The 26842-nt window shown below is 39.7% G+C and overlaps 1 protein-coding gene across 42 annotated transcripts in view; it reads right to left on the minus strand.

The window, feature by feature from the left end:
* Positions 1 to 26842, minus strand: part of DOCK9 (dedicator of cytokinesis 9) — a 273386-nt gene that overhangs the window by 82580 nt on the left and 163964 nt on the right. For all 42 annotated transcript variants that reach the window (XM_070520061.1, XM_070520081.1, XM_070520067.1 and 39 more), the window contains 18 exons: positions 24932 to 25006; positions 23494 to 23634; positions 22965 to 23168; positions 22442 to 22564; positions 18795 to 18877; positions 18057 to 18179; positions 10477 to 10556; positions 10206 to 10393; positions 10002 to 10067; positions 8618 to 8710; positions 7452 to 7575; positions 6976 to 7097; positions 5822 to 5908; positions 5364 to 5453; positions 3700 to 3815; positions 3357 to 3426; positions 2339 to 2464; positions 1666 to 1737 (listed from right to left, as the gene is read on the minus strand). In XM_070520061.1, coding sequence (XP_070376162.1) covers positions 1666 to 1737; positions 2339 to 2464; positions 3357 to 3426; positions 3700 to 3815; positions 5364 to 5453; positions 5822 to 5908; positions 6976 to 7097; positions 7452 to 7575; positions 8618 to 8710; positions 10002 to 10067; positions 10206 to 10393; positions 10477 to 10556; positions 18057 to 18179; positions 18795 to 18877; positions 22442 to 22564; positions 22965 to 23168; positions 23494 to 23634; positions 24932 to 25006 — 1983 coding nt within the window. The remainder of the gene's footprint in view (positions 1 to 1665; positions 1738 to 2338; positions 2465 to 3356; positions 3427 to 3699; positions 3816 to 5363; positions 5454 to 5821; positions 5909 to 6975; positions 7098 to 7451; positions 7576 to 8617; positions 8711 to 10001; positions 10068 to 10205; positions 10394 to 10476; positions 10557 to 18056; positions 18180 to 18794; positions 18878 to 22441; positions 22565 to 22964; positions 23169 to 23493; positions 23635 to 24931; positions 25007 to 26842) is intronic.

The following is a 26842-nucleotide window of genomic DNA, read 5'->3' on the forward strand; positions in this document are numbered from 1 at the left end:
GTCTTTAAAGAGGTAATTAAGTTAAAACAAGGTCATTAAGGTGGGCCTTAATCTAACTGGGACTCGTGTCCTTATAAGAAGAGAAGATTAGGACACATACACACAGAGGGAAGACTACATGAAGACAGAGGGAGAAGACGGCTAACCACAAGTCAAGGCGAGAGGCCTCAGAAGAAACCAACCTTACAGATACCTTGATCTCAGACTTCTAGCCTGCAGAATTGTGAGGAAATAAATTTCTATTGTTTAAGTCACCTAGGCTGTTGTTACGGGAGCACAGGCAAACTAAGACAGGCCTAAAGCCTATTGGGCATATGACAACATTTTTAATAAAAAGGTAATATATCCAAATGACCTGCATGTATGTGTGTGCAGGTGCTTGTGTGTGCAGGCACTTGTGTGTGCATGCACGCACACTTGGCTGCACACTGCCAAATAGACAATCTGCTAGATTTTTTCCTTGGCAAGCTGTTCTGGCATGATTTAGATGGTGCATTACTCTGTGAAAGGCAAGGCCCACCTCCATCTGGCATCTCACTGTGCACTAAAAATGGATTTAAAATAAAAAAAGAAAAAAAAGGAAACCAGCTGGTCAGGCACCAGTGCCCACTCTACTAGAGGAAAGTATGACTTTAGGTTCTGAACCACCAACCTTCTACCTGAAAAAACCTAGCAGCCTTTCCCAAGACTTCCTCTGAGAGTTCAGATCCCTTGTCTAGGGGGCCAAGATCTTGACCCTTCCTCCCTGTGGTCTTCCCTCTTTCCCCCATTTATTATGAGACTGCCAGGCACCACGACCACCACTCCCTGCACGAGCCCTGCCAGCTCTCTACCAGACTCCTCGAGACCCTGCTTCTGTATAGCTACAATGCAGCAAGAATTCATAGTCATAACAGCAACTCCAAGATTCCATACATCTCAGAAGGACTCTGCAACATGGCCACTTGTGTTTACTGCACTGGAATTTTATAAAAATTATCTACGTTGGGCTTCAAACAGCCAGCAGTGGCCAGTCACACCTTAAGAGGCATCAGTCCAGAGATGAGCATGGAGACAGTATAGGGACCCAGAGAGGCACAAAGGCACACACACCCAGGCACCTCAGCGAGGAGGGCTGGTGGGGAGACTGAGTTATCTCAGAGTCCATTCATGGGTTACAGACGACATGAAGTAGCATCAGATACTCTCATCTAAGTCCCTGAGAAAGGTTTACAATATTCAAGACACTTAAGAAACATCAGGTAATTACATTTTAAATGAATGCTTAAACTACTAATCTCATTTCAACAGACTTGAAGATATCTAAGCTAGTCAAAGGAAAAGACACCTTTTTCTTTGGACTTAATAACACAGTGCTTCAGGAGTGTGGGCTTTGGAGCCAGACTGGTCTCAAAACCTGGCTCCCTCTATTCACTAGCATCATGGCCATGGGCAAGTACCTCAAGCACTCTGGCCTCAGTTCCTTCGACTACAAAACAAGGGGCAAGACTAGGACATCCCGCATAAGGTTGTTATAAAACTAAAATGCTTTATTACTTGGAAAGCTCTTAACACAGCACTGTAACTGGCACACACAGAAAGCATTAATAAATGTGGGCTACAAACACAATGAAAGACACCATCCCCTAAGAACTGCCACTCAAGCCCTGATAGAAAGTGACATACCTTTACTTTGGAGTTCTCTATCAAATGCTGAGCCATGGATTTTATCAAAACATCAAAGAAAAACCACGAATACTGAAAGAAAAATAAGAAAGGATCCCAGTGAGAAAAACAGCAAGTTAGAAGGTGAAACATTTACTCTCTTTGGCTGACAATGTTACTGACATGAAACAGGTGTGACCCAAAAACATGGCTGAACCTCTCGGCAAACCATTATCAGACCAGAGGTGCGTGGCAGAGGCTCTCCTGCTTTCACATGTCCGACAATAAGCGACTCCGATCCACTAGGAAACCGGGTGCAGATGCTCATCACAGCACAATCCAACAAGGGGCACCGCTAGATCAGAAGATGGTCCTTCCTCTTGGCTGAGTCTCTCACCTGCTGACACCTGCCTGTATGATATCTAACTCAGCGTCCTCCAATGATTTGAATAAACTGACTTATTAATAGTTAAGAGCCCAGGAAGCTTTGAATGTAGCAACACTTTGCAGCTCGATGGGAGCACAAGTCAAGCAGCAAAGTTGGTACTGAAGAATTAACTCAGTTACCACTTTTTTAGGAGGTGGTGATTCTCTCCAAAGGCACACAAAAAGGGTGAATTGATCAGGATGCGGAGTTTGAATTTTCTTCAATCAATATCAATATCACAGAGCCACACTGGCCCTCCCCACATACCTTAAGTAATTTGTTGCTGGTGAGGAAATCAGCGGAAGGCTTGAGAATTGTGGTCATGGATTTGGTCAGTTCTTCATGCACTGTCTTATATTCGGAAGCGACATATGGCTCAGCCTTATAAGCATACTTTGAAGAAAAGGGAAAGATACTTTAATGAACTGGTTCTCCAAGTTGGACAGAAAGCTGGAGAGGCTCCAAAGGATGGAGATCAGGGACTGAGGCACAATTGCATGGCCGAGAGAGGGAGGTGTAGAAACAGAAGGCGGGAAGGGTGGTTTGTCATGTGACAGAAAGAGGGAACCCATCAAAATATGTGAATCACCTGACCCAGCTAGATCAGTGGTCCTCCAGCCCACAATTCCACCTCCCAAGGACTTCAAGAAACATGTCACACGATACTGAATAACTGATACCCTGAAGAAGCCATACTTTGTTGTTTAAATTAACACATAGCTATAATTCACAGAGATGTCTAAGACTAAATAGAACATGTGTAACTTTTTAGAACAGTTAACTGCCACTGTGTTTACTGAACATTATACATAAATGAAGAACTTGTTGATATTTATCCTAAGAACATCTCTTGCTGTCTCACATAGTCATCTAATTTGATCATGGCCAGAGCTAACCTTCCCATCTCGGGAGAAGCAGTTTTACCGGGAATTTTAGATGCGGAAAGAAAAATGAAGACAATAAGCTACACAAGAGGCCTAGCCAAAAGGGACTTAAAATTCTTCTTTAAAATTCCATGTCATTTGGGTCACATTATTTGCAAGATCCATTAAAAGAAATATAGTAGAAAGAATGAAATTAAGTAAATAAATGAATGGCTGCCCCTCTTTGGACTTGCCCTTGTTCAGGTCCAAGCACTGGCTGTGAGATATAGAAGAGAAAGCAGAGGTATTAAGTTTCACCCCAAAATACATTCCAAAATAACTAAATTTTTAAAAAATAAGTTCTTAGAAGGAAAATTGGAGAGCCACAAATTTAAATGATCGGGATAGTTTATTTTACATACCTTAACATATGACCTCAAGTGGCTCTCCAATCCTTCCTCATGGCACTGGGCAACCACATGAATAATGACCCTACACACCACAGGAATGAATAAAGCAATGAATAGTAATGTGAAAATGGAAACATTTCATTATTATCACAGTTGTAGTAGAACAATGATGATGCTATTGGCACCACAGGAAACAGGAAACGAGGGGTAAGATGGGGTCCCTACATATGGGATCAAAAGAAATTTCTTAAATATAATGTTTAACACATACTAGCATCCAAGATATGTATGACTGTGCTCCAGGTGTGGACAGACTGAAAGGGAAGAAGAGTATCCACCTTTCCACCTCTCTCACCGTGTCACGTTGACGGCGACTTCCTCCTGGCTTGCTCTGGTGAGGACACGGAACAGCTGGTTTAGGATGGTGGGCAAGAAGGCGATCATCACGTGGCCCTCCATCGCGTGCAGGCTCTAGAGACATGGAACGTGTTATCTTTTTAAAAGTAAACCAACCCCAAGCAATTTCCACTCAGTTATAAATAAGAGTGAAAGAAGTCCATCTAAAACAAATGGAAAGTGGTGGCAGGAAGAAAAAGGGACAAAGATGTCCACGTCCTAACTCCCCTAAAACCTGTGAATATGTTACACAGTGAAGGGGAATTAAGACTGCTAACCAGCTTAAGACTCTCTTGGATTATCCAGGTAGGCCTGATGTAATCACATGGGTCCTTAAAAGTGGAAGAGGGAGGCAGGAGAGTTGGAGGAGATGTGCCTAAGGAAGAATGGTCAGAGCTGCAACATTATGGGCTTTGAGATGGAGGAAGGGGCCACAAGCCAAGGAATGAGGAAAGCCTTGAGAAGCTGGAAAAGGACAGAAAACTGATTCACCCCTAGAGTTTCCAGAAAGGAACTCAGCTCTGTTAATAACACTTTGATCTTAGCCCAGGGAGACTCATGTCAGACTTCTGACCTAAAGTGTAAAAAAATAAATTTGTGTCATTTTAAGCCACCAAGTTTGTAGTAATTTGTTACAGCAGCAATAGAAAACTAATAGAAAACTAATGTTCTTCAAGTCACATGACTCTATATGAGGTAGCTGAAAGGGGTCTTTGCAAGGCAATAATTTCAGAATCCCCTTCCTTGCCTAAACCAAAGAAACTTCTATTCCATTTCTCACATTTCTTGTATTTTGTCCTCATGCCTAGAATGACTACTCTCCTTTTTCAAAATGTTCCCCTAGAATTACATTCTGGATGAAACTCTCCCAGACAAACCCTCCTTGTTCTCAATGGGCAACCACTCCAAGAGCCCTAACCCCTGCACAAAGCTGGGGCTGGTGACAGGTATTATTTCTCTGTTCTTTTTTAACCCACCCAGCATGCATCCACCAAGGTTACAGTATCTTCTACAACGAACTAGAAGTTACTTAACAGTGGGACTAAAGTCACTGGGCTTCTTATATGCCCAGTGAGCACTCAAGAGAAGGGCCTGTGTGAGCGAGTGGTTTTCTATGCAGGAACAATGTGTTTTAGGTCCAGCCTGAGAAAAGTATACATGGAACTCAGATAAAGGCAGGAGTAGTACTACTTTTTTTTTTCGAGGAAGATTAGCCCTGAGCTAACATCCGCCAATCCTCCTCTTTTTTCTGAGGAAGACTGGCCCTGAGCTAACATCCGTGCCCATCTTCATCTGCTTTATATGTGGGATGCCTACCACAGCATGGCTTGCCATGCGGTGCCATGTCTGCACCCGGGATCCCAACCAGCGAACCCAGGGCCACCAAAGCAAAATGTGTGCACTTAACCGCTGTGCCACCGGGCTGGCCCCGGAGTAGTACTATTTCTGAGTTCACTTCTTGCCACCATCTAAAACCATATATTTGCTATCATTGTGAGAGCATCCAGCTAAGAGCAGCCTCACAAGGTATCCAAGGGGTAAGAACAACACTCACCACCAAAAATCAAACCCAATCTACTCAACACTCATTATAAAGGGGTTACTAAGAAAGCCATCTGATACCTTAAGGTATTTTACAAGTTCATTCCCTAAGGCTTGGGCTCCAGATTCGGTTTTCTGACAGTACTGGAAGAAATTATGTAAATGCTGATCCTGGGGGAAAAAAAGAAGAAAAGAAAAAGAAAGCCTATTAGCATGTACACTGTGGAAAGAAAGGTATTTGCTTCTTGCAGCATGCACTTTTTTTAGACTATGAAATTGATCACATAAAGATGACAACATTAAAGAGATTTCAAACAACCTCCAACAAAAGGGGAAAACCGTTGAAAAATGTTACTTGTGCTATTCATTTGTGTCAGTACATATGAATACCTCATATCAACTATTTTTCTTCAAAAGAGAACTAGAGTAAAAATATATCCATATAACATATCAATTAGGATTTTGTTTTGTAAAATCATCATGCAAACTCATTCACAGAGCAATCACTGTTAATTTTAACAGAAAAGAATAGCACATACCTGAGTATACACTGTGGAAACTAGATGAGTTGAAATTTTCAGCAGTGGCTTGCTTCCATCCACCCATTTAATTTCTGGACCATAATGCTGAAAAAATATGGAGAAACAAAAATCCCAACAGATTAGTGTTTTTGGCTTCAAACACCATCTTCAGTAAGAGTACTGATGAGGTGTTGAAGGCCCAGACGGTTTCAGTGACAGTTATGCCTGGTCCACAGCAGGAATGTAACCAATACTAATTTCTGCCCACTTTCTTCCCCCGAAGTACAATGCTCTTCTTACTGGATTTCCTAAGTTATCATTTCCATTTAGTTGCAGCTGTATGAGTTACTGTCCATTTGAGAGAGAAAGAGCTCTATTTCACCAATGACTTTAACCAAACTTGAGCTCAGAATTCTGAAAGAGCTGGTAGAAGGCACCAGATAAAGCAAATAGGACAGTAAGCGTGACTGGCATAGGCAGAGGGTCAACCATATGTTTGTGCTTAGTATAATTTCTGAAACCTCCATTTTTCTCATGTTCAGACTAGAATTGAATGTTATATGAGTTATCATTATTTTGGAATATTCCATAACACAGGCCCAAATTTAGCACTATTTAAATGCAGAGAAACATTCAAGCTATTCAAAATGAAATGAAACAGACTTTATGTAAGCATGTTATAAAATTTAAGTCTATGAAATTTAAGATGACTAAAAAGAATGCAAAGCCAACAAATCAAGTGGAGAAATCTGAGAAAATTCAGGCTTTAATGAATCAGAAAGGTATGAGAAGAGGCTACCCTGTAGGTGAGAGATTTTCTTACTAGACTTAATTCAGCTGGAAGACACTTCTTAATCATTTGCATGACCCTAAGAGTGCATCTTTATGGCTAGTTTGCGGAGACAAACTTCCACCTCATCCAGTATCTCCAAGTCTTCATTTTCCTGCTGAGGCACTGCTGATTCAAGGCGTGTAAAGCACCCAAACTATAATTCTAGATTGTGATAACAGCACTGCCTTCCAATGGCCTAAGTTTACTTGAAAATGAATAACTAAAATCATAATGTTGCGACTGGCGAAAACACCGTGTCCTTTTCTGTGTTGCTGTTGTTTTAGCTATTCTTTAACGTTTTCTGAAGGAACTGGGATAAACCAATCTTAAAGTCCTATACCCTGCCCATCCCAAGCTCCTGGTAGCCAAGGTAGCCAGACGGGAGATTAGCTGAGACAGGAATGTGCTGCTCATTAGTCACCACTCTTCCATCTTTCAGGAGAGGGAGCCAGGAATATCCAACTGTTGAAACAAAGAACAAAAAAATTCAGTCAGCGTATGAAAACTTATGAAGAAAGCCAATGTTATTAAATTGCCTATATTTAAGAACTGCGGCTATCTATCAGAGTAAGAAATTGAAAAGCCCCCAAATGCAGTCTCTGCAGAACATTGTCTACAGTGTACTTTGGCTTCTTTGGAATCAGAATTCTAAAATCACCTTTTCTAAAAATTTGCATATGAAAGGCCAGACATGCTATCATCACAAATTTCATCTAAAAACTCCTTTGCAAATGGTTGCGAATTCAGAATCAAAGTAAAATTTAAGAACTTAATGTGTAAGTTATGAAAAATCAAAGAAATGAAGAAATTTCAAACCTTGTGTTTCAACAACATCCTTCTTCTTTGTGCTTCCTTTACTTGAATTATCACAGCTGACATGGAAGAATGTGAACAACAAGTGGTGCTTTTCATGTAGCTGTGTGGGCAATTCTATTTTAATCTGCGAGGAAGACAATATAACAATCTTTCTAATATTCTAAAACAACAAAAATTCTCAGTGAAAGCAGCCACATAATGTGTCACCCAATGTACAAATGTGCATTTGGTCTCTAAACTGATAGTAACATTTGTAGTCAAAGAAATCTGAGACTGTAAATTGTGCTAAGGAAAAAATGGATGCATTTAATTCACTGCTATGGTCTGAATGTTTGTGTCCCCAACAAATTCACCTGCTGAAATCCTAACCAAACTGATGGCATTACTGGGTGGAGCCATGAGGGTAGAGCCTTCGTGAGCAGGATTAATGCTCTTATGAAAGAGGCCCCACAGAACTCCCAGCCCCTTTCACCACGTGAGGATGCAACTGAGAAGTCTGTGACCTGGGACATGGCTCTCACCCGACCATCCTGGCCCCTGATCTCGGATTTCCAGCTTCCAGAACCATGAGCAATAAGTTTCTGCAGTTTATAAGCCATACAGTCTGTGCTATCTCGTTATAGCAGCACAGACTAAAACATTCACTGACTAGAAATAGGAGGAGAGTTAGTATTTCAACTCCAGAAAGAACTGAAAAACACGTGACAGAAACTGCTACACCAAATTAACACAGCCAAGGCACGATGAAAGATCCAGATAGAACATCTAAAAGTAGGATTCAAATAGTAGTTTTAGTGAACTATATTATAGTTCTACATAAGGAAACCCCAGGATAACAAAAGTTCTCAGGTCCAAAAAAATGTAAGCTATACTTAAGTATGAATTTGAAAGGAAACGTCAGAATACTAATTATAGTAGTGATGGAGGGATTTTGACTTTTTCTTTTCTATATTATCTGCATTTTCCAAGTTTTTACTTCTTTTACAAAAAACATGTTACTTTTATAATTAGAGAAAATTATGTAAAATAAATACTTCAACATTTAGTTCTATTAGTAATTTCAGTATAGTATGTAGTTTCTCTTGAATTTTGCTTTACCAAGCAAATAACTTGGAGTTTTCCTTAAAACTGGTTAAATTGGGTTTTCCCTTGAAAACATCACTTACCTCATCATAAAATTCTGGGTTTTGGTGATGGTGTAAGACCGCAGCGAAGGCGCTTCTCGTGAACACCGGCCCACCAGGTCTGCCGTAAATGCACTATAATAAGAGTTAACAAAGGGAAACACCAGTATTCAATTAAGGGAGTAAGAAGTCAAACTCAGATGTGTTGTAAAGAAAAAGGCACCCTTATAGCATAAACTTAACCACCTCTGTTGGATTTCTTCTGCCTACGAGACTCCAGGCCTGCAAACCCCCTTACTTCTGGGTCCAACTCTCCCTCCAGCTCATCTCCCAGGCCTCCTCCCCCGCCCCTCCCCACCTCTCCATGTTGTAGCTCTGGCCAACGCCTTGCTCACACCTTTCACACCTCCATGCTTTTGCTTATGCAATTCCTGTGTCCGAATGACCTGCCCTTCTATGTACCACGCAAACTCTCATGCATCCTTCAAGAAATTCTTAACTCCTTCCTCTGTGTCCCCTCAGCATTTTCCTACACTCATTATTCAGTTTTGTTTAAAAAAGCATTTCAGTGCCTTCTATGTGCCAGGAGCTTTTTCTCCATGACTCTCTTTCCCACTAAACTGTGAATTTCTTGAGGACAAAAACTAAATTATATTCGTCTTTGCATCTTTGTTTCCTTCCCTTCTTAGAAAGTCATTTTCACATAGTTACAGTGAAGAACTTGGGCTCTGGAGCCAGACTGCCTAGGTCTGAAAACCAGTTCTGCTAATGTATGCCTCTAAGCAATTTATTTAAATTCTGTGCATTAAGTAGTCTCCTCATCTAAAAACAGTGGCTAATAATAGTACCTAACTCAAAAGACTGTTATGAGAATTAAAGATGAGCAGATGGCACAAAAAGACCTGGTAGGGTTCTGCTTTGCTGAGGGTCACTAGGAGTCAGAATCGACTTGACAGTACTAATGACAATACCATGTGGCACTAAGAACAGAGTGTGGAATATAATAATACTTATTGTATTCAATAAACATCACCAATAATCTGTCACTATTATTATTACTATACTATAATAAACATGTAATAAATGTCAATCTAGTATTACGATTATTTCTATTGTCAATATTACTATTATCACTATTCTTAGCACCCACACAATGCTAGCTCATAGTAGGTGCACAATATGTTTACTGAACTGAACATGCATAAGAAACCTTCATCCCTAAAGAGTATAACAAAACAGAAATAATCAAGGAGCAAAAACTCAATTATTCCATATTCTGTAAGGTTCAGCACATGTGGTCATATATTGTAACGTCATATATTTTTGTGTTTGTGTCAATTAAAGTGTGCCAAATTCCTTTAGTTGTGCAATATCATGCAACTGCATTTATTTCAATGGAAAAATGCAAATATATATAAAAGCAAACCTTCAGAGGCTGAGAGTCTTCCTCATCTGAATCTTTGAATTCAATGCAAACAGCAATATTTCTGGCCTACAGCAATATTTAAAGAAAAAATAAAAAGAAAATAAAACAAAAGGCCAGAATATATAAACATTTATAAAAGAACATGAGAAGCCAAATCCTACCGGAGTTTGATATCAAAAATGAAACCTCAATCTTTGCACTCACCTTGGCAAAAGACTTTTGACTGTCATATTTCAAGTACTTAGGGTAAACATACAGGTGATTGTTGTAGATGGTGTAAGGCTGAGTGTGCTTGGGTATGCAGGGCACAAATTCCTCTACTTCAAATGTAATGGGAGTTTTAGTACACATTTCAAATTGCTTCATGGGAATGTATGATGAATTGACATAATCTGAAAAATTAAAAACAAACAAATAGAAGTAAAAAACAAACAAACAAAATTTTGTCTGTTCATTACACAGAACTTACACTTACTAGGGAGGTCTGAGGAAACATTATCAATTGTAATGTCTAGATTGCCCAAAATCACTGGGAGTTTAGCCATCTTCTCAGGTCTACAAAGAAAAGAAGAGAAAATCAAACATTTATAAGTTAGGTTAGGTCTAAAACCGAAGTTCTAGAGCAGTACTTCCAAGAGAAATATAATGCAAGCCACAAAAGTAATTTTAAACTTTCTAGTAATCATATTTAAAAAAGTAAAAAGAAACAGGCACATTTTATTTAACCCAATATATCCAAAATAATATCGGTTCAATGTATCATCAGTATAAAAAGTTCATTCTAAACCTTCAAAACCAAATGTGGATTTTACATTTCCAGCTCATCTCAGTTTGGACTTGCTATAATTCTAGTGCTCAACAGCCACATGTGGCTAGTGGCTACTCTGATAGACAAACAAGTGTAGATAAGAATACCAGCAAACTGTTCAAGTATTCCTGAACCACTCCATTCTCACCAGAAATTCTTGGTTCACTTAGAATCATCAAAATTCAGAACTAGAAGTCATCTTAGGCTCCAGTGTCTAGCAAAATCCTGGATACAAAATAGGTGCTCAATGAAATGTTGGTGTTTGTATTCAGTCTGACTCAATTCAATATAGGAATCTCCTCTGTGACATTCCTGACAAGTACTGCTATTGACTCAACCCTTCCTGGTGACAAGGAAACTTTTGACAAAGCTGTTTCAACACCAGATTGCTCTTCCTCATGGCATGGTAAAATTCGCCTCTCTGAAACATCCACTCATCAAGGGGCCTCGGGCCTCGTTGTGTTTCTCTATGGAACACTTTTCAATCATCCACAAACAGCTAGCACATCTTTCTGAAGTCCTCCATTCTCAGCCCTTTGCACCATCCTTCAATGCCTTTTCTCTCCTAGAAGAACGCCCCATCTACATCATGGCACCCAGAACTGCACAGATCAACCCAGTACAGTCTGACCAGCTAGGAGTAGAGCAGCTGTCCGGTTTTTGAACAACATACCCTTCTATTAATGCAGCCAAAACGCTACTACTTTTAGGCAGCCACACCACCCTAGTGACCTACATTAAATTTACAATCACCTAAAATCCCTAAATCTTTTTTCATATGCTTTACCATCATGTTACATCTCCATCCTATATTTATACAATTATGTTTTTGGATCTCAGAATAGGATTTTATTTTTATCTTGATGAAATTTCATCTTCTTATGTTTGAGCCATTTGTGGTTGATCAAAACCCTCCTAAATCCAGATTCTAACATCTAATGTATTAGATACTGTTAATAGCTCTACGTCATAAAGATATTTCATCAGCACCTTATATTCTCCTAAAAGTCATTGATGAAGATACTGCATGGAATATTGCCAAGAATAGGCTCTTTCTCAAACATCTAGAGGCCTGTCTCCAGACTGATACTAGCCTATTCATCACCCTTCCTGGCATCTGGTTACTCCAGCAGTTGAACAACTGTCCACTCGTGTGTACTATGCTTCTCTGACTTGTTCATAGGACATCATGGTACATACACTTGTCAAAGGTTTTGATTCCTGTGTTGTAGCAGCTTAGCAACCCAAGTAAAAAGAGAGAAGCAGAAATGTAGTTAGGATGACCAGTTCAACATGACATGACTTATTCCTAGAAAACAGAATGCTGCCTTATGATTCTCCAAGGGCCACCTGTTTAATACTGTCTTTTAGAATGCTGCCAAGAAACATCAAAGCTCAGCAGCCAACAGATTCAGCATTTGGTTTTGTTCCAATTTTGAAAAGTTCCTATCTCCCATTTTTCAGGTTCCTCAGACATCATTCTTATCTATTAAGCAGTCTCACTTGTAATTTCTCAGTATATCTCGGGATATTGTTCATCTGACTCAGGATTTCCCTAAAAGTTCTCGCTTCCTTATGGCTAGGGACTACGTCAAGCATATTTATCTTTGCCCATCACCAGCTCCAACTTGCAGAATCACTTTCTCCCAGGGTTCCTCTCATTTCCACCTGTCTTTTGTTTATGCCTGAGTTTAAATGAGCAATTCCTTGAAATCCTGAGAGAGATAACTGTCAGAAAGCCAAGTCAACAATTTTTCACACATTCTGCCTTCAGTTAAAAAGATTTCTGGCCAAAAGATGTCCAGGAACAGTCCAACATTACTCCTACATTTTGTTCCTGCACCCATTCTGTGATTTGTTCACAAACACACTATCTTTTTCTTCTAGCAGAAAGATCATGCCTTTGACAACCATTCCCTGGGAGCACTTGATGGCTTCCCAAGTACTGTGTCCTCCTGCACTGTTGGAGCCTTTCTCAGCTTTACACAGAGCTCTTCAGGGGCATCAACCCTCAGACCTGTGGGTTTCTATGTAGGTATAAATTTTCTTGACATATAGTGCCTTGCTCTACCTCTTCACTTGAACAATTTAACATTGCAACATACCACAAAATCTTAGAGACATTGATGAAGTTGTATCTGCTTCCTTGAGTCAGAAATACTCTGTTTATTACAAATGATACTTTTAAATATAAGTATTCAAGAGTATTGTATATATCAACCTTTCCTAGTTTTTCCACCTATGAATGAATCTGCACCTTCTTCACCATTTTTTTTGTCATCACTCTGACGTCATCCGCATTCAGGTTTGAGAGAATTGGTTTTCTAAGCAACAAATTTTAATTAAACAATCTTCACTTGAAATCTTTCTACAATGTGTTATATACTTCTGCGTCTAACTATACGTATTTCTCATTCTGTTTCCTCCCTCTGTTGAGAGTTTTTATTTCTAGTTGCTACTTCTATAGAGGCATTATTTCCATGCGTTTCCAACCAAGTGTAGATCTGAGCTAGTTCTGTATTACATAGCACATGGGTTTTGTGGAAACTGTTTCTACCAACTTAGTTTTTTAAAATATAACCTTAAATCTATTTAAAAAATTTACAGTTTTTATTGAATCTGGCTTATTAGACATCAAAACCTCACATACAACAAAAATTCTACTGCTTTTTTTATATGCATTTCCAAAGTGATGATGTGAGTATGTGTGGTACACAAAGTGAATTCTCTCATGATTGGGATTAGTTTTGGGTTTTTAAGTGCTTAAAATATTTAATATTCTATGCAAAACCTATAAAATAATACTTGAGCATGAAAATCCATCCTGAAACTCCATTGACTGAATAAATGTGTAATGTAGATACATGTAGGGTGTCTGGCATTTGGGAACGGCTTCTGTCTGTGTGTGAACCTCGGAGTGAAGCTCAAACTCCCTGTGTTAGGAAAAGGAAAGGTTTTCTTTTCCTACTGCCCATACATTCCCGCTAGTTCAACAATTCCCCAATAGGAAAGGCAAATGGTATCACAAGCTAGTAGTCATCTCAGGCCAACAGATTTTGCGTCCTTACCTCTGTGTTTCTGCAGCCTGGTCTACCCTTCCCTACTTTCTGTATTGACGCAGTCAGTGATTAATGACATGCTTAGATCTGTTGATGGTCTGAGTCTACTCTTCTAATGGCATATTTCCTAAAAGCTTTGCTGTCAGTTAAAAAAATTTATATATGATTGAAAGAAATTTGAGATATTGTTCTTTAAACAAAATCACTGAATTTATGTCTGTGATAAATTTCAATCAGCATCTGTCACATGCTTATGCTGTGTGAGAACACGCACTATACTAGGCACCATGGATAGAATACAAACAAGATATGATTCCTGTCCTCAAGAAGCCAAAAATCTGGTAGATACTGTCAACTACTTAAGATACGTGATGGTAACGACTTCCAGAGTATATACAAACCTCTACGAAGGCAGAGCTTCTAGAGGCATTGGAAGGAATAAGGAATGACACTAGTCTTCACGGTGAGAAAAATCACCCTGAGAGGCATTTTGGTTTATTCCTCAGCACAGTTCTAGGAGGCAAGGGTATTATCATCCCCCCTTAAAATGAAGAGGAGCCTCAAGCAGAGAAGCCAAGTGACCTGCCCCAGGTCTCCCAGCATGGAAGTGAGTTACAGATTGGGCTTTTAAAGATGAGTAGGGTTCCTTAAGAGAGACAAAAGCATAAGCGGAATGTATATGCTGTATGTGTTTGTGATTTGTGGGCTGCTTAATGAGGCAGGAAGGGGACACAATTGAGGCAGAAGAAAAAGTATGGTGGACTGAAAGTACACAGTGGGTTTAGAGAAAGTCATGCAGCCTCACCTGGCTTGAATGCAGTGTAACTAGAGGGAAATGCAGGTAATAATGTCAAACTTGGGTACAAAGAACATAAAGGTACAAATAAACACACACACGTAAGTCTCATGCAAAAACCCTAACTGTATTATTACAAACTACCCAATGTGGTAGCATTAAAAAAAAGTCTACATTTTAAAGAAAACATTCTACTTTTATGCTTTGCCTTCATGCCTTCATATTTCCTGCAGAAGTGAGAAAAGACACCACCATGAGCAAATCAAATAAATGTAAAACACCAAGTTTCTCTTCTTAGATAAATATTTCTTGGAGCATATATGTCAGCAATACCATCTATCTGACAGAATTGTTTTCTTACTAAATCTTGGAATGCATCTCCTGATAATTATTGCAAAAGAAACAGGGAAAGTGGCTTATGAGCTTTGGCAGCTATTTTCTAAAGACTGGAGTAGCTTGAGAAAATTTTTCTCATCCATTATTAAATGACATTATGAGACAATCATGGGAGCAGAAACAATAGCTTTGGATCCAAGCTGGTGCCCAGGGCACTGACATGAGATTATTCTCTGTAAAAAAACAAAAAGGAAAGAAAAAGAGCAATGCTAAGTTTTTAAAAAATATATGAAAAAGGAATCCCCCACTTCCCTAACTGTATTGTGAAGAACACAGGGAGTGGATGCTGGTGTTTCTTTGGATTCTTATTAAGAAGGACAGCAGCTCGACTAGTGCTGCTGCATCTTCCGATGCTGATAGCCTGGGAGCCACATGTTGGGGTTTCTGGGTCTCTCACTGGCCGTCTGGAGCACACTCTTCCCATGAAGCCCTTCCTACTGAGCACAGGCATGATGGTCTGATGAGCGTGGGTGAACCCATCCTGTTCCCTGAACCAGTGAAGGTCTGTGCTCCTTGCTGACTGGCCGTGGCCTCTCTGCTCAGATCATTTTTTGATTAATGACCCTGTAAAGTCCCACCCTCCGGCCTCCTGAGGAAGCCAGAGCTGTGAGCTGGGTCTACCCTGAAGAGCCGCCACTGTGGGGGAAGCTTCAGGCTTCTGAGACAAGATTCCAACCTCCATCACATATAAAAAACTTCAGTTTTTTTGTTCTGTAGGAATATATAAGTAAATGGGTTTTTTTCTTAATGTTCATGTAAAATCATGGAAAGCTATAAAGTGGAAAGTGAAAAATCACCCATAAACCCATCCCACAGAGATAACCATGACTACTAATATTTTGGTGTGTGCCCTATATGACTATTTTTATGCCCTTCTATCTTTCCATTCAGCTAGCTATTTGCCTATCCATTTCTTCATTTATGCACAAAAAGAAAGATATAAAATATTTTCTTTTCAAAAATAAGGTCATATGGGGGCTGGCCCCATGGCCAAGTGGTTGGGTTTGCGCACTCTGCTTTGGCAGCCCAGGGTTCGCTGGTTCAGATCCTGGGGACAGACCTATGCACCACTAGTCAAGCCATGGTGTGGCAGCATCCCACATAGAGGAACTAGAATGACCTACAACTAGGATATAAAACTATGTACTTGGGCTTTGGGGAGGGGAAAAAAAAAGAGGAAGATTGGCAACAGATGTTAGCTCAGGGCCAATCTCCTCACCAAAAAAAAAAAAAAAAAGAGGTCATACAGATATACCTTCTCCTCCTTAACATACAGTATGTTCACCTCCCTAAGTCAGTACATATAGACCTATATCATGATTATTGAGAGTTGCATGGTAGTCTAGTGAGGGAAAATTGTAATTTATTTAACTAAAGGTGACTATGGTTTTAGAAAATGAACTTTTTATTCTATAGGCAAGGCTGAAAGTTTTCTGGAACTCAGATAAAAACAAGACAATAATTATGAATGACACACAGTATATGCAGTATATGTGACAATACATTACCCACTATCAATAAGTAAAGGTTTTTAAAAGAAGTTAATTATGGTTCTATTTAGAATCCTGAAAACTCAGAAGAGAGAAAAGTGAGAAAAAGGCAAAAATGAAGTACCGAAAGTTAATCCAGCCATTCTTGAGATCTAGGCAAAGCGACAATATTTTTACTTTGATATACAAATAACAAAGTAAGACTGAAAGGTTCCTATGGCACAGAATACTTAGTGACTGGCTCTTGACCATTCTTTTCATTTCAGTATCTTCTAACACCCTCAGCTCTTTCTCATTCCCAGAATTTTCCCAGAAAAATTCTAAAACCCATGTCCCTAGGAAAGGAAATCAGTTCTACAGGATCAGAAGTGAACCCTTTATGGAGAGATCACTAGAATAACACAGCGGATAAGAGTACAGATTCTCAGCCAGACTGACTCCACCTACTTACCAGCTGTGCAGTGTTGGACATGTTGATTAACCTCTCTTTGCCTCATTGTTATGGGTTGAATTGTGCCCCTCAAAAAGATATGTTGAAGTCCTAGGCCTGGGTACCCTATAAATGTGGCCTTATTTGGAAATAAGGCCTTTGCAGTAATCAGGTTAAGATGAGGTCACTAGTGTTGGCCCTAATCCAACATGATGTGTTCCTATAAGAAGGAAATTTATACAGAGACACACAGGAAGACAGCTGTGTGAAGACAGAGGCAGAGATTGGAGTTATGCTGCCACAAGCCAAGGAATACCTCGGCTACCAGAAACTGTAAGAGGCAAGGAAGGACCCTCCCCTAGAGATTTCAGAAGGAGTGTTGCCCTGCTAACATCTTGATTTTGGGCTTCTAGCATCCAGAACTGAGAGAGAATAAATTTCCATCGTTTTAAGCCTCCCAGTTTATGATAATTTGTTACAGCAGCTCTAGGAATTTAATACACTCACTAATATAGGTAAAGCATTTAGAACAATGCCAGTAAACAGTAAGTACTATATAAGTTATTATCCTTCCCCAATCACCCACTCAGTTAATGGCATCACAAGTCACTCCATCACATAACTTAGAAACCTGGGAGTTATTTATCTTAGACTACCACCCACTTCTCTCTCTTTCCACCCTAACACCCAATCAGAAAACCAAGAAACCAGTAACTGTGTCTCTCTAATTAGTCCCCTTCCTATTTCCACCTGTAGTGACTTTGCTAAGTCCTTTCTTGTCTTTCATCAAACGTTCCTCAATTGTTTCCTTCTTCCCTAGGCTCATCTCTACCCCCAACCCACCCCTGAGAGCACCACCAAAAGCACCTTTATAAAATTCAAATTAACCAGGTTACTCTTCTGATTTTAAACCCTCTCTTCCTTCCCAAAGACTTGAGGAAAATTTCCTTGCTGAACCAATATGCCCTATGCTGGAACGAGCAATTTAAAGATTGCTCCTTGCTCTCGCTTCCTCCCTCCCCACCAAACAACTTCTATTTTTCAGGTGTGAGAATAAGTAAGGCTCTGAGACTCACTTCCGAAAGTCTGCAAGTAACTTGAGCATGTCATCATTGGATAGCTTATTGCTGTCTTGCCTGTAGAGAGCAGAAAATCTGGCATTTTTGTCAAGGTTTCCAGATGCATCCTTAAACAATGTCCTGAAATAGCAAAACAACATTTCTAAACTGAGTTTCCAAAAGACTGAAATAAATCCACAACTTAACTCTGGTTTCTATGTGAAGACTAATTATTATTCCATTGGCTGTAGCCAACAGAAATCTCATTATCTAAAAACATGGAAGATATTTATGAAGATGACTAGAACTAACTCAATTTACATAGAAAATATTTCCAGCAAATGGCTCATGCTTAGGAAACAAGATACACAGTCAAATGCTTAAGAAGTAGAGATCATAAACAAAGATATCTGCAGGCCTCACTGGGCTGCCACCCCACTTCCAGCTGGAGACATGTGGCTGGAACATGGAATCCCAGCTTTGCAACCAACTCCTGTCCATTCTGCCGGCTCCAAAAAGCTACCCTCCAGCCAGCATCTTTCCTTTCTGTGACAGTAATAAATGATTATTCAGATATGGGGCTTACTTATTTTTTCAAATTTACACATTCAAATCTTCTTTGTCTCTGAATAACAAACAGAATGGGTAAGTTGGTGTATCTAGCTGGCTAGCCAGCCATCTAGCTAGCTAGCCTACTGTCTGTCTATATCCATATATCTATATCTTTATCAAAGGTATAAAAGATGTTCCCCTTACCTTGCTGCCCAAGCAAATGGCATTCTATACTGTCCTAGTCTCTGGCATGCCTGCTTGGCATTCTTCAGCACCTTCTGAGCAACCTTGAAGACATCAGAATAAAGCCATGAGATACTGCATCCCACAGGAGAATTATGATCTAAAGAGCCATCATCACAGGCTCATTAAATAAGCTCTTACTATAGTATCAGATGAATAGAAAGGAACGTTTTACTGTAATTAATATGGCTGGATTTACACTCAGTGCAGAGTACTCTGTTTAATACATTCTCTAGCAGTGATTTTCAAAGAATACAGAATGAGAACTATTTTTAAAATGTCTATCTTTTCTAAAATGTTGTCTTCACAGGCAACAAACACACCATTTCATAGGATTTCTCAGTTCTTTATGACTAAGGGCTACTTATTACATATACACTGAGTTATTAATAATAAAACTACCAACATTCGAGCCAAAATATACGGCATTACTAGAGGTTAAATAAGAACACTAATGAAAATACTATGCCTTCACAGCTCCTAATGTGCACTGTCTTGTGCATCCCACAATTTGGGGGAAAGATACTCATTATTAAGACATTACAGGTGTTGACTTAAGTTAGGCCAGGGTTTTCAGTCACTATATTCTTGCTTTCTAAGTATAAATTACTGGTATTTTCACTTCCAAATGATCAATTTTGGTTTGCTGTGGGTTAACTGATTAATCCCATAGTGCACAGTAAAGCAGATTTGCCCTTGGCCTACGATGTATGCATGGCAGGTCTAATAATCAACTATACCCCTATTGCCAAAGCAGATGATACTTAGTTTTCCCAAATTTGCTTGTACTGGGATACTGCATTGTTACCAATGCAAAGTTTGATTGATTTAGAGTCAGAGTGGCATGCTGAAGGGTCTTTCACATTACTTAAGTATATCAAAGTCAAACCAATTTGGGGAAATGTAACCTTGCACCTATGAACCAATATGTGCTCTGCAGAGCTTCAGCATCAGTATCACTTGGGAGCATGTTAGGAATGCAGAGTCTCAGGCCCACCCCAGACCTCCTACGTCAGAACCTGCATTCTGATTAGACCTCCAGTGATGTGTGTGCAAGGGGTTTGAAAAGTGCTCATCTAGAAGACTCAGAAGTAGAACAATAGAGCCATCTGTGTCTAAGACAAACTGAGCCAGCAGCGTGACTCTATAGGCCATTAAATCTCTCTGGGCTCCTCTTTCCCCACCTCAAAAATGAAGGGCTTGGGGCTCTAATTTTCATTATCCCTTCCAGTTACATAACATTATGATTCTACTACAGTCATGCTCTGGGTATTGCTGCCTTCGTGAGTGAACTGGAAGACACATCTTGACTGAGACAGATATCAGGAGCTCACCTAGTCCCTCTCTTTCTTCTTCAAGTCAGGTATGTTCACGCAGGGACTTGGGGGTACGCAGGGTAAAATGGTCTACCTTCCTGAAGCGGCAGTTTTACTTAAACATTTTTAGGTAGGAACTATTATTTTTAGCTTCTAACAATAACGACTATGTCATGGAATAAAATGCAAGATTTGCATAAAATTTAAAGCTAAAACACAAGGCTTCAAATAAGCCTCACAGTTCCCTGCAGTGAATGAGAGCTGAGCTCTCAGACTCACCAAGGGTGCAAATGGAACATAATGTATGTGAAAGTCGGAGTGAAAAACTCATTTTTGCCTTTTGGGGTTTTTCTCCCCCTTTTTTTTGCTTTTTAAAAAAATCTATTCTTGGTGGACACCTACAGAGACTTTTCAAAAAAATTTCCTCCAAAACAAAAATTTATTCCAAATGATATTCTAGACCATCTTGAAAAACATGAAGAGACAATTTTCATACATAGAAAAAAATAATCCCTCTGTCTCTGCCAAAACTTCTATTCTAATGTAAGATGGTTGAATCTTAATCCCTGCTTTAATTTAATGCTTTGGAGGTGCAAATGCACAGAATAATGTACACATGGCTGAGCTTTACATTCCATAAATAATGAAGGAAGAGCAGACTTCAGCAGATGCTCATTGGACACTGGGAAGGATAGAGTGTAAAGTCTAGCCCACAGTGATATGTGGTTTTTCCACCAACACGAGCTGCCAAATTTCAAATTGTGCATGTGGCAGGCAGAAGTAGCAAAGTTGGTGCATAAGGGCCTTGGAAATGTGTTGCATACACAGTCAGGAGAATAGATCTTATCTTGGGCTTTCATTGATTATTAATCAAAACATCAAAGAGCTAAAAGAATTTCTCATCCAAGGTTTTACAAACTTGATTTAAAAAATAAAACAGTTTCTCTCCAGAGACCAAATTTCATTTAGTTCTTATCAGCCAGAAAGGCATACTGTTTGAAGTAATGTGCCTGGGTATTATGGGCTTTTCCTTGACTGGGGCTGTAATAAATAATGAAGTCCTACATGCATCAGTGATTTCTGGTGTCCACAGCACTGTCTTGTACATTATCTATTTGATCCTACCACTGTCCCTGAGAGGAAGGTAGTGGTAGGTAGTAACGTTCAACTTCAACTATCGATGGTACATCTGGGGCCCAGAGAGGAGACATGATTTGTCCAAAGTACCCAGGCTAGTTAGGTGCTCGGCACGCAGGTCTCTGACTCCTAGAACCTTAGGACCATCCTGCATCTTGGTGGACACACTTGTGATGTATGGGTGGCTAAAGAGAGGAAGAGAGGAAGCTCTGAATAAGCTCAGTGAACCTCTGGGAGAATCTCTGAGTGTTCCCTCCTACTGCTGACCAGTCCTTGTCAATGTATCAGGGCAAATCTCTCAGAGGACCACTTATAAAAAGTAAAAAAAAAAAAAAAAAAAAAAAAAGAAAGAAAGAAAGAAATTAACTAAAAATACTGTAAAACTGGCGGGGACAGCACTCAATAGCTTACTCTCTCCAGGAAGCTCAATGTGCTAGAAAGTGACAATCAGGTCTCCTTTGGCCACTATAGCTGTGGGACACAGAGCAGGTAACTAAACCTTTGTATACCTCAGTTTTCGGAAGTATGAAAGATCTTAGAGTAGATGACTTCTAATATTCAATATTTCCATGGTATGTCCACACTTAGGTACTCCCCAAGTAACAAATACTATACCAAAGTAAAGAAAATACACCAAACATATGTCTTGTGTGTTTCCCTTTTTCTTTTCTCCCTAAGGTCATACCACCTCTGCCACCATAATCCTGCCCTGCCTAACAAAACACAAATGCACCTGAACCACTGACACTACGGGCCAGATCATCTCCTTGTCTCTAGTCTCATATTCAAGTGTAAACGGACTCAAAAATAACTCCAGAACCCAAAAGACACATCAACAAGTGGAATGAACGCTATTTGAATACATGTGTACTTTGTAATGACAGAGTCTGCTATTAAGCTGGCAATTCCTTTTTAAATTATTCCATGATGTGAGGACAGTCTAACCAAATGAAGCATTTTATGTACACATAGGACAACTTTTCGTTGAAAATCAAATACATTAGGTTAAATATAAGAATAAATCTATGGAGAGGAGTCTACTTGCTTGAGAATATAAATATGGTTTAACTTTGATTTCTTTAAGCATTTCTATTTCAACAGAGAGCCCTTTTTTGATTGTTGTTTATCATCACAAAGCATAAAAGTCACCCCTACCTTAGAAGAGTCTGAACTTTTCATGTACGGCTCAGCACCGTGCGTGATGCTCCCCTGAAGCACCTTTTCAATTCTAGCCACAAGAAATATATCAGGATGAGGACACGTGACTGAAAATATTCCCTAGGGAACAAACGATTTTCTTCAGTGAGTAGAATTCACAACTGTGTTAAACAAATCCCAAGAACATTAAAGGTTCTACAGCAGCAAAGAGCGCTCCAACAGTCTAGCTATTAGGAAGCACCCCAGACAAACCAGTTAACTCATCAATAGCTCACCATCGGCCCAAAAGGCTATTTGGTGGAGGAGGCAACTAGCAGAAAGTTTATTAAAAAAAAAATGAGAAATCAAAAACCACTCTTCTCCTTCTCCCAGCTTGCTTTTACTGTCTAATTATATGAGCCATCAATATAATCAACAGTCTCATTTGCCCCAATTGTGCATTACAAAGTCTCACTATGTATTTATATAGCATGTGCAAGATAAGTCTTAGCAGCATGACTCCTGGGCTCCTGCCCCCCACCTGCTTCGGATACTGCATGGCAGCTTCATGAAGGATGTCCTGAAGGGCAGGTGAGCTCTGCCTACCGCCATTCATCAGAGTCGGGGATGTGGTGGCCAGCATCTGCCTCACTGAGAAATGGTTCAGGTCCACGTGGAAATCAGCGGAAATCTTCCGGTTGTATTTTATGTCAAACAGGGATAGAGTAACAAAGAAAGGCTCTACCTGAATAAAACAAAACAATCCAGACCATCACTATGGCTCAAACTGTGGGGAAAAAAGAATGCTGTTATCAAAGAAGAAATTACTAGACCTACTTATGATTGTTGCTATAGATTACTGTTAAAGAGAAACAGCCTCCATCCCCATCCGTTGTCACAAACATCCTGTCCCTACAGGCTAAACAGCCCTCTGCATCCTGACCTAAACACTGCAGCTCCTTGACACCAGGAACTAGGATTTCATGTCCAGACCGAACTGCAACAGGCACATCTGAAACCCCTGAATATTTAAAAGAAAAAAAATCTTTATTTTTAAAAAGGAAAATTACATTTGTAGTGGGTCCTTCTTCATTTTCGGCAACACAGCATTGCAAATTGAAAGATAAATCATTGCACTTGACGAGAATTCTTTTTCCAAACTTCTCTTCAAATGGTTTCACTTCTGGCTCAGCTGATGAGAAGTCAAGCTTCTTTAAAAGAAAATGTAAATATACAAATATATTATGCTCCTATTAAAAAAAGTCCCATAATACACGTATCCTAAGGAAACTGCCTAAAATATGGAAAAGCTATATATACTCATTTACTCACAATGGTGTTACTATTTTATACTAGTTTATAATAATGGTCAAATAAATGATGCCATCTACTCAATAGATGAGTATACAGAGGTTAAAAATTATGGTTATGAACAACCCAAGTGTCCATCAACAGATCAAGGGATAAATAAAATGTGGTATACACACACAATAGAATATTATTCAGCCATAAAAAGGAATGAAATTCTGACACACGTTACAACATGGATGGACCATAAAAACATGCTAAGTGGAACAAACCAGATATAAAAAGACAAATGTTGTATGATTCCACATATATGAGCTTCCTAGAATAGGCAAATTCAGAGACACAGAAAATAGAACAGAGACTACTAGGAGGTGAGGGGAAGGAAGAAAGGGAAGTTATTGTTTAATGAGTACCGAGTTTCTGTTTGGGATGAAGAAAAACTTCTGGAAATGAATACAACAATAGCTGTACAACAATAGTTGTGAATGTACCTAATCCTACTGAATTGTGCACTTAAAAATGGTTAAAATGGTAAATTTTTGTTATGCATATTTCACCACAATAAACAAATGTCAAAAAGCAAAAAATATTTATATGTGTGGTTATGAAGTCTGTGAAGAAACACAGAAAAATACTTATTATTAAAGTTAAATGGGGAAAAGAAGTTCTACATAAAAGACCACAAATGAAGAAGGGAAAAATACAGGAAGAATACAGCAGAACTGCTGTCCCCTCGGAGCAACCCTCTCTGTGGTCAGCCCTGAATGTCCTTGCTATGCCACGTTTGGGATTCTGTTGGGACACAGATGTGGACCGCACGCACTGCAAGGCTTGTATTTGGGACTGAGCCCGGGCTAACTGGGAAATATTGTGTACTGGGCATCTGCAGTAGTGCTTGCTATTTTCTCATGGTTATTTTACAGTGTAACATATGTTCTTTGTGAACTTAAGAATGTCTTTGGATAAACTGATCACTCTCCCTCAATTTTCAACAATCTACTGAATTATCAAATCCTCACAATAGTAATAGTAAGGTGATGAGATGATAAGTTGTTTTTATTTTTCCTCTTTCCCCTAAATTTTCTGTATTGTTACATTGCTTGTCAATCCAAAATAAACATGCAAATAAATAAATAACCCGACAAACGTTTATCTTTCCTCATGTTAGTTTTAAATTTTAAGTATTAAAATAGTTCTTACCTGGGCATCTGGGTCCAAGTAAAAAAGTTTAACTCTGCTTTCACTTTTCAGTTTGATTTCTGCTTCTCTGGCACTCTGATAAGATAACAAAAAATTAAAATTACATTTAAAAAAACCCTATTCTTGGGGCCAGCCCAGTAGAACAGTGGTTAAGTTCACATGTTGCACTTCAGCGGCCTGGGGTTTGCCAGTTTGGATCCCGGGTGCGGACTTACACACCGCTTGTCAAGCCATGCTGTGGCAGGCATCCCACATATAAAGTGGAGGAAGATGGGCTCGGATGTTAGGTCAGGGCCAGTCTTCCTCAGCAAAAAGAGGAGGATTGGTGGCAGATGTTAGCTCAGGGCTAATCTTCCTCCAAAAACAAACCCAAAAACCCCTATTCTTACAAAAGTGTTCAAAGATGTTTGAAAGCTGCCCCATCCTGAAGAGCCAGGCTGCCAGACAACTCTGCCCTTATATTGGAGAGTCAACTGTATGCCAGTGAAGAAGGAGAGGCTATCAATTATGCAGCACATAGCATAAGCGCTATGGGAGAAAAAGAAGTCAAGACTTGATCTCTACTCCTATGAAGCTGAAAATCAATTGGAGACTCAAAGCCAACACAAAGAAAGCAGAAGAGAATAACTAAGTATTCCTATCAAGAGAGGCTTCATAAAATAACAGAATAAGAGACAGGCTTTGAATGAAGGAGTAAAATTTAGACAGCAAAAAGAAGGACAACATGAGTATTTCAGGCCGAATGAAAAGGATGCACAGCATGGATAGACACTGAGAGTGGAAATGAACTGAGATGGTAGAAAGGATTTAGGGTCCAGTCTAAGACTGATACAAGCAAAGGAAGAGAAAGAATATATTTTTAGGTGATGGAATAGAGAAAACTATGGCAGATCTTGAAGGACAGCCATAGGTATTTGTGGCAGGCAAAAGAGGGCATTGCTGATTTATTCAGTCAATATTTATTGAGCACTTATCATATGTCAGGCACTAGTGACACAAACATGAATGATACAAAGTCCCTATCTCTAAGGGACATCTGAAGAGACAGAATATAAACAGGCAATAAGAATGGCGAAAGAAAGCATATGGTACAGTGAGAGGTAACCTGAACTAGGGGGTGGCAGTCAGGAAACAGCTGCCAGAGGAAGGCCCATCTTGAAGGACAAGAATATTTGGGCTCAAAAGGAGAGAAGGACTTCCAGGAGGAGGTATAAAGGTACAAGTCACACCTGAGCAATGACCAAGTCATTCATTACAAGTGAATGGTTGGGCATGATGAGAAAAGTAAAAAGAAATGTCTGAGATTTGTATGTTAAAGACTGGAGATTCATTCAGAATCCAAAAAATCCTGCAGTACTTCAAGCAAGGGAATAAAATAACCAGTTCTGCCATTTTAGAAGTATCACTCAGGTAGGGCTGGGGCAATGGATTAAAAAGAAAGACTGAGAGGCCCACATGCTCTCTCCTAGATTATCACAACAGTCTGCCAGTTTTACAGCAGGGCCCATAACAAATCCCACATCCTAGCTTGGGTGGCCTGCTGACTGGTGAATCCATTAACTGAGATAGATAATTCAGGAAGAAGAGCAGACTTGTGGAGAAGATGGCCAAGTGGAGTTTGGAGGTGTATGTGGGATTTCCAACTAGAAACACCTAGTTGACAGCTAGGGAGATGGGATCAAGCACAGGGTGGAGAGGAGGGCTGGAATTACAAACCTGGAGAACATCAGCCTGGCGGGATGGAAGTCTTGGGAGTGGGTGAGATCTCCTGGGGAAAGTGTGAAAGTCAGTCTGCCCTAACACTGAAGGGGATGGACAGAAGAGAAGACATTGAGGGAATGAGACATATGGTGGCAGAGATGGGGGCTGGAGAAGAAGGGATTTGGGAACAGAAAGGAGAAGAAGCTTCAA

Source organism: Equus asinus, chromosome 11 (assembly GCF_041296235.1).
Source record: "Equus asinus isolate D_3611 breed Donkey chromosome 11, EquAss-T2T_v2, whole genome shotgun sequence".
NCBI lineage: Eukaryota > Metazoa > Chordata > Mammalia > Perissodactyla > Equidae > Equus > Equus asinus.